Source organism: Cucumis sativus, chromosome 1 (genome assembly GCF_000004075.3).
Source record: "Cucumis sativus cultivar 9930 chromosome 1, Cucumber_9930_V3, whole genome shotgun sequence".
In the NCBI taxonomy this organism is placed as follows: Eukaryota; Viridiplantae; Streptophyta; class Magnoliopsida; order Cucurbitales; family Cucurbitaceae; genus Cucumis; species Cucumis sativus.
The window spans coordinates 30,856,344-30,868,392 of record NC_026655.2 but is presented as its reverse complement, the minus strand read 5'-3'; the positions used below and the strand labels follow the sequence as shown (position 1 = coordinate 30,868,392).

The 12,049-nt window shown below is 34.8% G+C and overlaps 1 protein-coding gene across 3 annotated transcripts; it reads right to left on the bottom strand.

Moving 5' to 3' along the window:
* Positions 1-523: 523 nt before the first annotated feature.
* LOC101206933 (kinesin-like protein KIN-1) lies at positions 524-11,269 on the bottom strand. Of its 3 annotated transcripts, none has more exons than XM_031880456.1 (16): positions 10,897-11,269; positions 10,632-10,815; positions 10,445-10,547; positions 9,926-9,969; positions 9,496-9,525; positions 9,295-9,417; positions 9,140-9,165; positions 8,903-8,984; positions 8,615-8,656; positions 8,496-8,529; positions 8,307-8,382; positions 8,017-8,236; positions 7,848-7,939; positions 7,256-7,367; positions 7,003-7,182; positions 524-870 (listed from the first exon to the last, which is right to left on the bottom strand). In XM_031880456.1, the coding sequence occupies exons 2-16, from the start codon at positions 10,743-10,745 to the stop codon at positions 706-708; spliced, it is 1,443 nt and encodes a 480-aa protein (XP_031736316.1). In that variant the 5' UTR covers positions 10,746-10,815; positions 10,897-11,269; the 3' UTR covers positions 524-705. The 3 variants fall into 3 exon arrangements, with proteins under 3 accessions (XP_031736316.1, XP_004142586.1, XP_031736317.1); XM_004142538.3 differs by having other exon boundaries at positions 10,632-10,767; XM_031880457.1 differs by lacking the exon at positions 9,926-9,969 and having other exon boundaries at positions 10,632-10,767.
* Between the last annotated feature and the right edge of the window lie 780 nt (positions 11,270-12,049).

Sequence of the window (12,049 nt, the reverse complement as noted above, 5' to 3'; positions counted from 1 at the left end):
TTGACCAACATAAGTCGCCAACTACCCAAAAGGGAAAGTAGCTAAGACCTAACTAACCCAAGACTAAATAATTGTAGACCATTACAATTTTTTAAGTAAAGGCTCTGTTTGACAACCATTTTATTTTTTCTTCTTGGTTGTTGAAAATTAAACTAATTCTTCCTCTCATATTCTTACATTTTCAAGTACAAAAGTTGAATTCTTACTCAAATTTAAAAAACAAAGCAAATTTTCAAAAACTAGTTTTTTAGTTTTCAAAACACTTTCAAGATGCAGCAAACAAAACTGGGAAGCCAATGATTGGAAGTGAAATTTGTAGGTTCAATTTTCAAAAACCAAAAACTAAAAATCAAATAGTTGTTAAATTGTTAGTCACTTAAGTCTAATAGACTAAATTGTTAAAAAATTGAAAGTTAATTAATGGTTACACAACAAAACTCAAAACACTAAATCCTCACTACATGTTTAGGGACAAACTGTAATTTTTAGCCTTAAAATAATGTAGAATTAAGGACACAAAAGATGAAAGTCCACTAAAAATATTCGAATCACTTTGATATCTTAGTGTCTCCAATGTAATGTAAAGAATAGAGCCAGAAGAAATGGAATTGCTACAATGTTCAAACTCGAAATTTATAATTCTGCAAGACTAATTTATTTTGTTGGAGTAAAAAAAAAACAAAATAGTTGGTTTTGAATTTGAAACTAATTATAATGGTTGATTGGGAAATGGAAAAGAGATTTTAAGCAATCCGTAAAGAGACAAAAAATGGAAGAAATAGTAAGCAGTAAGCTGGAGTTAGAGATGGGGTGATGATTGAGTTCAGCTGCTGATAATCTTCTCATCAGCTTCTCATTCTCTTTCTTAAGCTGCATTAACATCAAAGCACACAACCCAACCTCAAAACTTTTACATTATTGCTATAACAAACACCATGCTCTCTACTTCCTTTTTACTTAGTTTACCAATTACAAACACGATCACATACTATTAAATAATTTTCCTTTGGGTTCGGCATCCAAAATGTTATATTGTAAACAAAAATCCATCAAACATAAAAAATATAAGAAACACAATGTCCTCAGTGTAAATATAAATATAAATAATAAACATGCTAATTTGTTTAATACTCATAAAAATGTTTAGCCATTTCCAAATCTAGTAAAATCGAGAGTTTGATATTTTTGTTGGCATTGATATTTTAAACCAAGGTCACTGAACATTCAAAGTTTCTATTAGATTTTAAACTATCAATTAAATAGGTGGAATAAGCACCACCTTATAAGTATCTAAAAACAATTTTAAAAAAAAATCATAATAGAAACTTTGAATGTAAGGCTAAAAATTACAGTTTGTCCCTAAACATGTAAGAGCATCTACATGTTTAGGGACAAACTGTAATTTCGGAACTCTCTCTCCATCATGTCTTCCCCTCTCTCTAAGGAATTGCAAGAATGTCTCTAACTACTTTCTAACTGCCTTCCGTCTTCCTAACATTCTTCTACTTATACTAACATATTAACACATTATTTACTCATACTAACAGATTAACAAAATGACAGCTAATTACTTTAAAACTTTGTTTCCATCATTTTCTGTGACTGTTGTGGTCCCTTGCTCCTTCTTTCTTCTACTATATTGATATATGATTGGTGGTCTATCATAACATTCCCTTTCCAAAATCACCTTGTCCTCATGGAGAAAATCCTCATATTTCTCCCACGTCGCCTCCTAAGGAGGCAAGCCTTGCCATTTAACCAATGCTTCCCATTCTCCCTTCTTATTCTTCGTGTACTCATATATCTCTTCTGGTTTAGCTATCCATTCGTAGTTTTCAGTCAAATAAGACATCACATCAGACTGCTCCAACTTGTGATCACCTACCACTTTTTTGAGTTGAGACACATGAAAAACTGAATGGATGGATGATGATTTAGGCAGTTCCAATCTGTATGCTACCAGGCCAATCTTTTCCATGATTTTAAAGGGGCCAAGAAAATTTGTCATGCCGTTCACATACTATTGATGTTAGTATAAGTAGAAGAATGTTAGTAGTTATAGATATTCTTGCAATTCCTTGAGAGAGAGGAAGGCAGAATAGAGAGAGAGAGTTCCTAATTGAGAGATTCTCAATTCGATCCTTTATATTCATTCATGGATATTAGGTAATAAGAAGATTTCTTACTTGAGTCCAATTGGAGTTCCATCAATCTCCCAACTAAAGAAGGTGATAAGAGAGCACTCAATAGCACATCCATTGATTCCTTATATATCTGAGAAGCATGAATGGATGGTCACACCAGAGGAACTATTTGGATACCAAAAGAATCCTTCCAGAGGAAATTGAGAAGTCTTAATTAGCTGGAAGGGACTTCCACGGCATGAAGCCACTTGGGAAAATTGTGATGAATTCCAACACCAGTTTCCTGATTTTCACCTTGAGAACAAGGTGGTTATGGAGGAGGAATGTAATGTTAGACCTCCCATAATACTAGAATATAGTAGGAGAAAGAAGAAAGAGAAGTCGGGAGTTATTGAGTAGTTCTAATGCAATAACTCAAGACAATCTCAGGGTGAACTAGGGGACTATTTTACATTTACAATTTTTAGGTCTTGCAATTATATAAGAAGGAAAGGGTGGTTAAAAAGGAAGGAGAGGAGTCTATGAGTGGAGTGGGGTAGGGGAAGGGGGAGTTTTTCCAAGAGATATACTGAAAGAAAAACAGTACAAAGAGAAAGCTAATCAGCTGCTGGACATAAATAAAAGAGACTCCAAAATGAAGTTTTGAGCCGTCTCTTCTCCAACCTTCATAAGAAAGAAATGTTTGAAGGCTTTATAGTCGGAAAAGATAGGATTCACATTCCTATCCTCCAATTTGTAGATGATACGCTATGTTTTGTAAATTTGATGAGAAAATGATGGAAAATCTTAGGAAAACATTACTAGTCTTTGAATGGTGTTCTGGTCAAAAGATTAATTGGGAAAAATCAGCTATTTGTGGTTTAAATATTGAGGACAGCAAGGTTATTTCAACAGCAAACATCTTAAACTGCAGGATAGAAAGTCTCCCCTTCATTTATCTCGGTCTTCCTTTGGGAGGTCATCGAAAAAGTGCTCAATTTTGGCAGTCCATTATTGATAAAGTCCATGGAAAGCAAGATAAATGGAGAAGATACAATCTCTCTAGGGATGGGAGGATTACACTTTGCAAATCAATTCTATCCAGCCTCCCCACTTACTATATGTTTGTTTTCCTCATGCCAGAATCTGCTACTATATGTTTGTTTTCCTCATGCCAGAATCTGCTCTAAGTTCATTGGAAAGAATCATGAGAAATTTCTTTTGGGAAGGAAACAAGGGAGGAAAGCTAAACCACCTAGTAAAATGGGATGCTGTAATTAAATCTTACAAAGATGGAGGACTTAGTTTGGGCAAGTTGAAGCACAAGAATCAGTCCTTATTGTCTAAGTGGGGATGGCATTTCTCAAAAGAAGAAAATTCCCTTTGGTGTCAAGTGATTAGAAGCATTCATGGAAGTAGCACTTTCAATTAGCATTCAAGTGAAGAAGAATCTGTGAGTCTAAAAAGTCCTTGGATTAGCATATAAAGGCAATGGGCAAAATTGACTCATTGGCTCTTTTCAAATTAGGCGATGGAAGCAAAATATTGTTTTAGAAGCACTCTTGGATGGACATTATCACTTTGGAGTGTAAATTTCCAAGATTGGTTAGGATTGCAATCAATCCAAATGGGTCTGTTTCAGATCATTGTGACTCTTCAACCAATTCTTGGTCCATCTTGTTCAGAAGATTGCTAAATGTTGAGGAAATTTTTTATTTCCAGACCTTGCTGAGTCAGATTTCTTCTTCACAGCCAGCCTCCTTTCCAGATCAAAGATTTTGGTCCCTTAAAACCTCAGGCTTCTTCTCGGTAAAATCATTGGTTAAGCATCTTTCGACATTTTCTCCTTTGGAAAGTTCTTTGTACAAAAGGCTTTGGAAATCTAACAGCCCAAGAAGGACAAATATTTCCATATGGATTATGCTCTTTGGAATTTTAAACTGTGCCTCCGTACTTCAAAGAAAGCTTCCCTCTCATGCCCTCTCACCTCATGCCTGCCCCCTTTGTGTTTATAACATGCAAAGCATCCAGCACCTTTTATTTGACTGTGTCTTTGCTTCTAAAAGTTGGTTCCGCCTTCTCCAAGCATTCAATTTTTGTTGGGTTCTTGATCGTGTTTTTAAGAACAATGTGTCTCAAATCCTTGCTGGTCCAAACTTGAAGAAGAAGACTGTTGAATGTTTGTGGGCAAATGCAGTAAAAGCTTTTTTAGCTGAAATCTGGTTTGAAAGAAACCAAAGAGTCTTCCATGATAAATCATCGACTTGGATGGAACGCTATGATTCTGCTCGTTTGAATGCATCTTCATGGTGCTCATTATCCAAATTTTTTCAGGATTATTCTTCGCAGGAGATTGTTTTAAATTGGTCAGCCTTTATAGCCTCCCCACCTTGAAGTTCTAGTTTATCTTGTCTCCCAGATCAAGCCTTCTGCTCCAATCAGTTTTTGCTCAATCAAGGATTATTATTTTTGCTCTGTATTCGGCTTGCTACCTTGCTTTATCATCTTTTTTGGACTTGTATTGTGGCCTTTAATTTGTTATTGTTTTGCTGTATTGCTTTTATTTAACCTGCTATGTGGGTTTTTTTTTCACTTATGAATGTGATGAAGCCGCTAAGGGGGTGTCAACCTAGTTGAGATGTCTGGGTGCGCCTGCTGATCCTCCCCCTCCCCCATTGCTCTTTGTATGTCCCTCATGTACATTGAGTTTTGTCTCTCCATTTTCAATATTAATAATAGTGAGACTCATATCCTTTTCAGAAAAAAAAGTTCCAACGGCCAGGTTTTTTTATCTGAAAAATTGGATAAACTTCCTTTCCAAGGACCCCAGGAGTAATTGAAAATCTGAAATCTCAACCTCCTTCAACAATCTACGAAAATTGAGGGACTAAGAGGAAGTGGCTATGTCCCAGTGATCTGAAATGGAAGCTTTCAGCTTGAAGGCAATGCTGAATAATCTCGGATAACTAATCTTCAAAGCAACTCTATCCACACGGGTCCAACCAGAACAGAATCCTATCACCCTTTCCAACTTTAAACATTATCAAAGATGCCATCTGTCGTTGTTGTTCAAGCATTCATTAGTAGTTTATCAAAAAAGAAGAAAATGAAGGAGAGTTGAAATTTTGATGATTTTTAATCATTGGAGGGCTCTAAAAGAAACCTATTAAAAGGCATTTCTACTTATGTTCCTTGGATTTCCAGTCCTAAATTTATGTTTCATTTTTACAATATTCTTTTTCTTCCTCAAAGATATTTGAGTTAGTTTCTTTCTAATCCTAAGAATTTTCTTATCTATAATAATATTATTCATTATTTTATTAAGTGTGTCCCACTTCAACCAGGTGACACACCGTTGAAACTCTTGATGATTTCATGGGGGAATATAGTAGATGAAAGGAGCCAACGTTCTGTCATCCTTTGTAGGATCCAAGGGGATTTTACCTGTTTGTGATCTCCATAGCGCATAATGGCCTTGTTTGGTTGGAAGGAAGCTAACAAATAGTAAGTTATAACCTGCTTGAATGGCTGTTGGTATTTCGTATCATACATCATGGAAATCCCTTGAGAACAATAATATTGCATGTCGCAGAATTGACGAGGGGTTGAGGGCTACCCATGTCTTTTGGATTAGCCATGAAGGGGTAGAAAGTGGGGTAAAAGGATTCTCTCACAAAGTTTTCCTTTCTTCCAACCTATTGTTGTCTCTTGTTTTGACTCCATTGATGCGAGGGGCAACCTTAGTAACCTTAGTAAGAAAATTGTTGGCCAACGTTAATGGTGTTGGTAGCATCTGAGTTGTAAAAAGTGATGAGACCTATAAATGCAAACCAAGCTGATAGAACCCAGATATATTGATATAAATAGAATTAACGGAAATACAAGATAAACCCAAATGTTTGAGGTACTTGGACCCTCCCAATCTTAAGATAACTCTCAAGCCTTAATTTCTCTCACAAAAATATTGCTTATCTTCTCCATTCCCCTCCCCTCTATTTATAAGTTGCTAACAAACTCCTTAGCTAATTACTATTATGCCCTTAGTACCCAATTAACTCCCGATACCAATCCAATCACAACCCTTTCTTTCTCCACCAGCAGGTATCAGTTTCCTCCATTGTAGTCGAGCTGGACTATTTCTGCGGAGAAACCTTTCTTGCTAAATATCTATTTAATCCATACAATTGGACAATCAGCCTTGTTTTATTTGAAGAATTTATGATCCAGAGGAGCAGTGAGGAGGAGTTTGAAAGATTTGATGATCCAAGAAAGGTGCTCCAATAAATCTATTAGGTATCCTAACTCCCTGAACAAAGAAAGAAACACAAACACTTCCAAGGAAACACCCAAACTCCACAAAAATAGGGGATATCCACCTCCTTTGTGTTCTACAACTATATGTCAACAGAAATACACTGGTGTGTAATGCTTAACAAGCTAAAATATCCAAAAACCGAGTAAAATACCAAAACAAGGAAAACAACAAGAATAACTCTCGGCTATTCAAGAGAGTTGTCTCTCCTCAGGTAAGTTCTCACTCCCAAAAACATTCCCACCTCACATTGATCCTCAACCCCTTGTCCCCACACGTACAACATTCCTTCAGCTGGTCCTCCAACCAATTTGCTCATTCATTTTCCTTCTTGCCCTTCGTTCTTTCATAGTAGGAGGCCTCACAAAATCATGATAGAAAATGCCTTATCTCTAGAGGTTTTTGTTAGCCAGACCCATGCGAAGAATAGTAAATCTCTATCGAGAAAGATTTTCTTTTGATAGTAAACACTTGGTTAAGGCATGGGTGGCTGAGGACAAAGCTATGGGTGTACATATAACATAGAAGAAGAATCTACTTCAAAAGAGTTCAAAAATGTTGACATACCTCTCCAATGGTCCTCAAGAGTTCTTCCAAAGCTAGCTGCAAGGAAGAAATAGTTTGTGAAGTAACATCTTCATAGGCCAATTCCGATTCTTCAATGGAGCAAGGATCAAAAAGAATTCCTTCTTGTATGAACAGCTCCTCAAGTTTTTGAACATGCTCAATATCCAAGCTCTCCTGCAACTATACCAAATGGAGGCAACATAAAACCAAATTCATCTTCTATAAATAAAGTCATTCATTCCTTGCTTCTCACCTCATTTAGAAGTTTGTCACGTGATTCCCTTTTGATTGGAGTGAAAACTTCAAGTTCTCTGATACATTTATCCTCAATTGCGACAAGAGGAGAAGCCTTTATATGCTTTGCCCTGAACATTGACCAAAAGATAAAACAAGCTTATATAGATCTTTAGTTAAGGATGTTAATCTAGAATTTTAAGCAAAAGACTCCAAAACTTAGGAAATTAAGAGACAAAGAAATCAGGTAGGAGTGTATGAGTGCTTGCTTTGTATGGATATACAACGCAATGCCATGATATCACTATAATAAAAATATATAGGTAAGAGAAAGTTCTTGCATTGCTAAATAATCATAACAATAATAATCACGGCCTTGATAGAAAAATGATGGAACTCTAACGACCACTAACATGTGAAAATATAATCACCCACATTGACAAGATTTTTACGGTTGAACAAAAATCACTTTTTACTAGATCGTCATGTAGTTACTCGAAATATCATTAGCACTAAGTGAACTTCAAGAATTTTCACTTGCCAAAGGCCACATAGATTATCGTGTATTCTGTCAATCAAGCAGTATGAAAAAGATTTATTATCAGACATGCCTTGCACCAAATCGAAGGGTTGAGAGAATCTCAGAGGAGTTTGTCGGACTGGGTGAGCAGCAACACAATAAAGCAGTACGTGAGTTCCCTCCCTGAAATGTGAGAAGACTAAATTGATCAATTAAGTTGAGGAACATGTATTATGCTGGAAATTAGAGAGGTGACCAACAAGTGCATCTTGTAGAATCCGTGTCAACTTAGAATCACGATATGGGATGTGGTTTCCTCTCCCCGTTGGTCCACATGTTAGAGCATTTATTACATTCCCGAGAGCTGAAAGCGATCTGTTAATGGACTTGGCTTCTTCAAGAACTCTCCCCTCAGCACCAGTTTTTTCCACTTTTTCAGACCCTGCCAAGTCCACTAGATTCAATTTTCCAGTTCTGGCCCTATTCAAGGAATTGAGATTCAGTATGGATTATTCCTTTCAGAACTTGAGAAATGGTTGAAAAAGACTACCTCTTGTCCTTGGCTGATTCTTGCTGAATAGTGAACATGTAAATACAGTGGCTCCTACTACTGGCGATGTTCATTTCTGTCCATGTTTAGATGAAAACCAAGATTTGACCATGAACAGTTAAAAGAATATGGAATCTATCATGTTTGTAGAAGTTCAGGAATAAAGTCCATGAGAAGAAAGCTGGATACGGGTCTCTCCTACTGCTCGGTTGGCTATTCCTTTCTGCAGTGGGCAGTTAACATGAGAAATTGAACATTGAACTGCATTAAAAGAAAATAAATAAAAGAAGAATTTCTTATCATCTTACAGATAAGGTCAGCAATGCTTCTTGAGGGTCCTTTATGGCCATCTATAAAGTGAAACCAAAATAGTAGTCCATTTAAAAGCATGGAATTTAGACAACTCAGCTGAAAGTTCATCCAAGCACATGAGTGGCATTGCTTTATTTTCATTGAAATAGCCTCGAGAACTATTGATAACTTTTTTTATCAATACAAGTGTCCGATTGGAATATTTAACTAGCATGTAAACACAGATTCAATGAAAATTTTTGGTTAGAAATATTGACTAATAAGTTGATGAGAAGACAGCTTGCCTCCATCATCCCATGTAACATTATCCCTTGTGCTTTAGTCTCCTTGATTTGTATGTTCTCCCTTGATAAGTCAAAAAGATCCCTGAAAATAATTCATTAATTTGGAAATTCTCAGCTGCAAAAATGCTGTTCACTATTTTAGTCTCTTTCCTTTTCTATGATTAGCTTCTGCTTATTTGGTCACGGGAAGTTCTAATTGCTGGAAAATAATCATACCAGTAGCAGATATATTTATACCTCACTTTCTCCATGTAGATTTCAACCTAAAAGAGCCAAAATAAAACACGCAATGATAAGATAAAAATAAAATAAAATAACAATGTAATTGGTAGTTAATTAAAGATAAAAAAGGATTTATTCAAGCCAATAACATAAGGTTGGGTAAATAATACCATAGACAACTTGATTGAGTACTTGCTCGTGTCATCAGAAGATTTAGTACACTCAAAAATGCCTTCTACCACTCTAGAAAGTAAACCCTTCTTTACTGCGTCACATTCAAGTACACCAGGCCCCTGATTAAATAAGATCACCAGAAAATATAACTTATGATAGTTTAAGTTGACAACTCTTTTGAAAGCATAGTCTGATACCTCCATACTATAGGTCTTTCCGGCTCCAGTCTGTCACCGAAGAAGGAAAGATACGTTAATATAATTGAAACAAAAGTTGGTTAGTTGGATAACCAACTCAATTGCATCCTGGAGAGAATTGTAAAACAATTACATAGAAGGTAGAATATAATTGCAGAAGTTCAATTGAGCTCTAAAGAGCTTGTGACTCCAAATGAAAATTCTATTTCGAAAATAATCTTTAACTAAGCTCTCTCGTTTTGACAGTATAAAATATTGTTTTGAAGTTTATGGTACATCATGTGCAGAGGGAAGAAGGACATGGTAGATTAAATTTTAAATAAGAAAAAAGAGGATTTATGTATGGGTGTATCTAAACACAAGATAGTTCATATTATTCTTTACAGAACAATGCACAATAGTTTGGATTTAAGTTTTTAACGTATCTCACCTGTCCAAAGGTGATAATTGTCCCATTGATAGCATTAAGAGCATCTGTGTCATACATTAAGCACAATGTGAGTTAGAATCCTCTTTTTGTTAAGGAAAGGTAATGCAGTTAAGAAGGTTCCAATCGACATTTTCCACCATCTAAGAGAACGTTATATTAGAAATCCAACACAATCAGTATAAACATTTTCCATACTTCATTTAAATATCAAATAGTTTTGTTCTTAATTTTCTATATTCAATATTAATTATTTAACTTTTTAGTTTTTACCTATAAAATAGTTATCTGTGATTTGTATTTAGTATTTTAAGTTTTATTATATGTGTCTCGCTTCACCTAGGCGACAAGTTTTTATCGCCTCTTGCCTTAGATGATTAGGAGTGCATTGCACTTTGAAAACACTAATTTATCCCCAAGAACTATACAATCAGTTCTCAACTCGATAACAAACCTAAGAATCATAAAGAAAATGCAGAATTCAAGTCATAAAATGATATTGCACCGAAGATCACAGTATACCTTGTACAATTGGCTGAGCAAGATGCCGGTAGACATCAATTTGCTCAGATTTATCGTAGAAAACTCTATCAAAGCTAAATGTAAGTTCTTCAGCCTTCTCATCCTACAATAAAGTTAGATTAAATTAACCGAGCAAAGGTAAATTTTCGAACTACGATCAACAAAAACAAAATAAATACAAACAGACCTTAAAAATGAATGTCTCAGAGTCCACATATTGAATGCACAATGCATCTCCATGATCTCGTCTTTCCTTTGAACTTAATGGCCGAAATCGAGCGCAAACAGTTATGTTCGACATTGTACAGAATTAGAAGTGGAATCTGCATGCAAACGGAGCGGTCCTCTCAGTGTTTCAGTTTACAGTTTCGCTTGAGATTAAAAAAAAAACGTCGTTCAATCGTTTTGATAGCCAAACAAAATTCGGAAGAAAAATAAGCTTCGAAACTTACAGTTTATATTCGAAATCTCGGAGAAACTAAAAATGTGAGCCTCGATTTCCGGAATCTTTAAGGTTGATGCGTTTTCAAGCAATCAAATAGGGTGCAGAGGACTTTGTAAATTCGTAATGCTTTATAAAATTCATTGAAGAAAAAGCAACAACTGCAGAAGCATTTGAATCAAGTTAGTATTTGAAATGATAAGCAAATTGTGCATCACAATGTGCCGATTTGGAGTAGTTGAGAAGAGTGATTGCCGGTTTTTTCTTTCTACGTCTCTGAGAAATACATCGGCTACCAAAAAAGAGAGAGTAGAGAGGAGGAGGCGATGAAGATGAACGTCTGATCTTTCGTTTGTTTGGCGGGAAATGCAAGTTCGGGTCGGGCAAAAATGCATTATGCATTACTAATAGTATAATAATAATATTTGATATCTTTAATCTTTAATATACAAAAAGGCATAAACTTCAAAAACACACATTTACAAAATCTAAACCCTTCTCACCAAATGGAATTTATTCCATCATTAATCTAAACTTATGGAATTAGACTCGGAATTCATTACAAAATTTATATATACACTTACAAAGATGACAAAATAATAATAAGTAGTTAAGTCTATAACATACATATTTTATTATTTACGAAAGTAACAAACAATAAAGTTTCAGCCCACACATATAAAAATATGGATTTGATCAATTTTGTTATATTTGCAAAATCATAAACCTAAAAACATTTTTACAAAATAGTTAAATTAATTTGTCACCCAATGTAATTTTCCATTATATATATAATATTAATAATTAATACTAAACAGTTTTTCTTTAAACAATAAAAATATATTTTTAAGTTATCTTAACAAACAATAATAAGTAATTAATATCTAGAACGTTTTCTTTTTTAAATTAATTGATTAATAACTTATCATAATTAATTGGGATCTTTTAAAAAAATATAAAAAAACAGCAAAATATTTATATTCTATAGATCAATTTCAAAAGCAAAAAAAAAAAACTCACAGGCCCACAATGCAAAATATCAAAAATGCCCCCGCGTAATATTTTACAAAACGATCATCATACACTATCGTGTAGACAAAGATACAATTGATACACAATCTTTTAGATTATCATAGATATAAATGATCAGATAATAAATGCTC

Coding starts and splice junctions, on each gene's coding strand:
- LOC101206933 (XM_031880456.1), bottom strand. CDS start 10,745: ATGTCGAACATAACTGTTTGCGCTCGATTTCGGCCATTAAGTTCAAAG. Junction 8,657..8,902: donor TGTTACATGGGATGATGGAG/GCAAGCTGTCTT, acceptor TTCACTTTATAG/ATGGCCATAAAGGACCCTCA. Junction 7,940..8,016: donor GGATTCTACAAGATGCACTT/GTTGGTCACCTC, acceptor CTCACATTTCAG/GGAGGGAACTCACGTACTGC.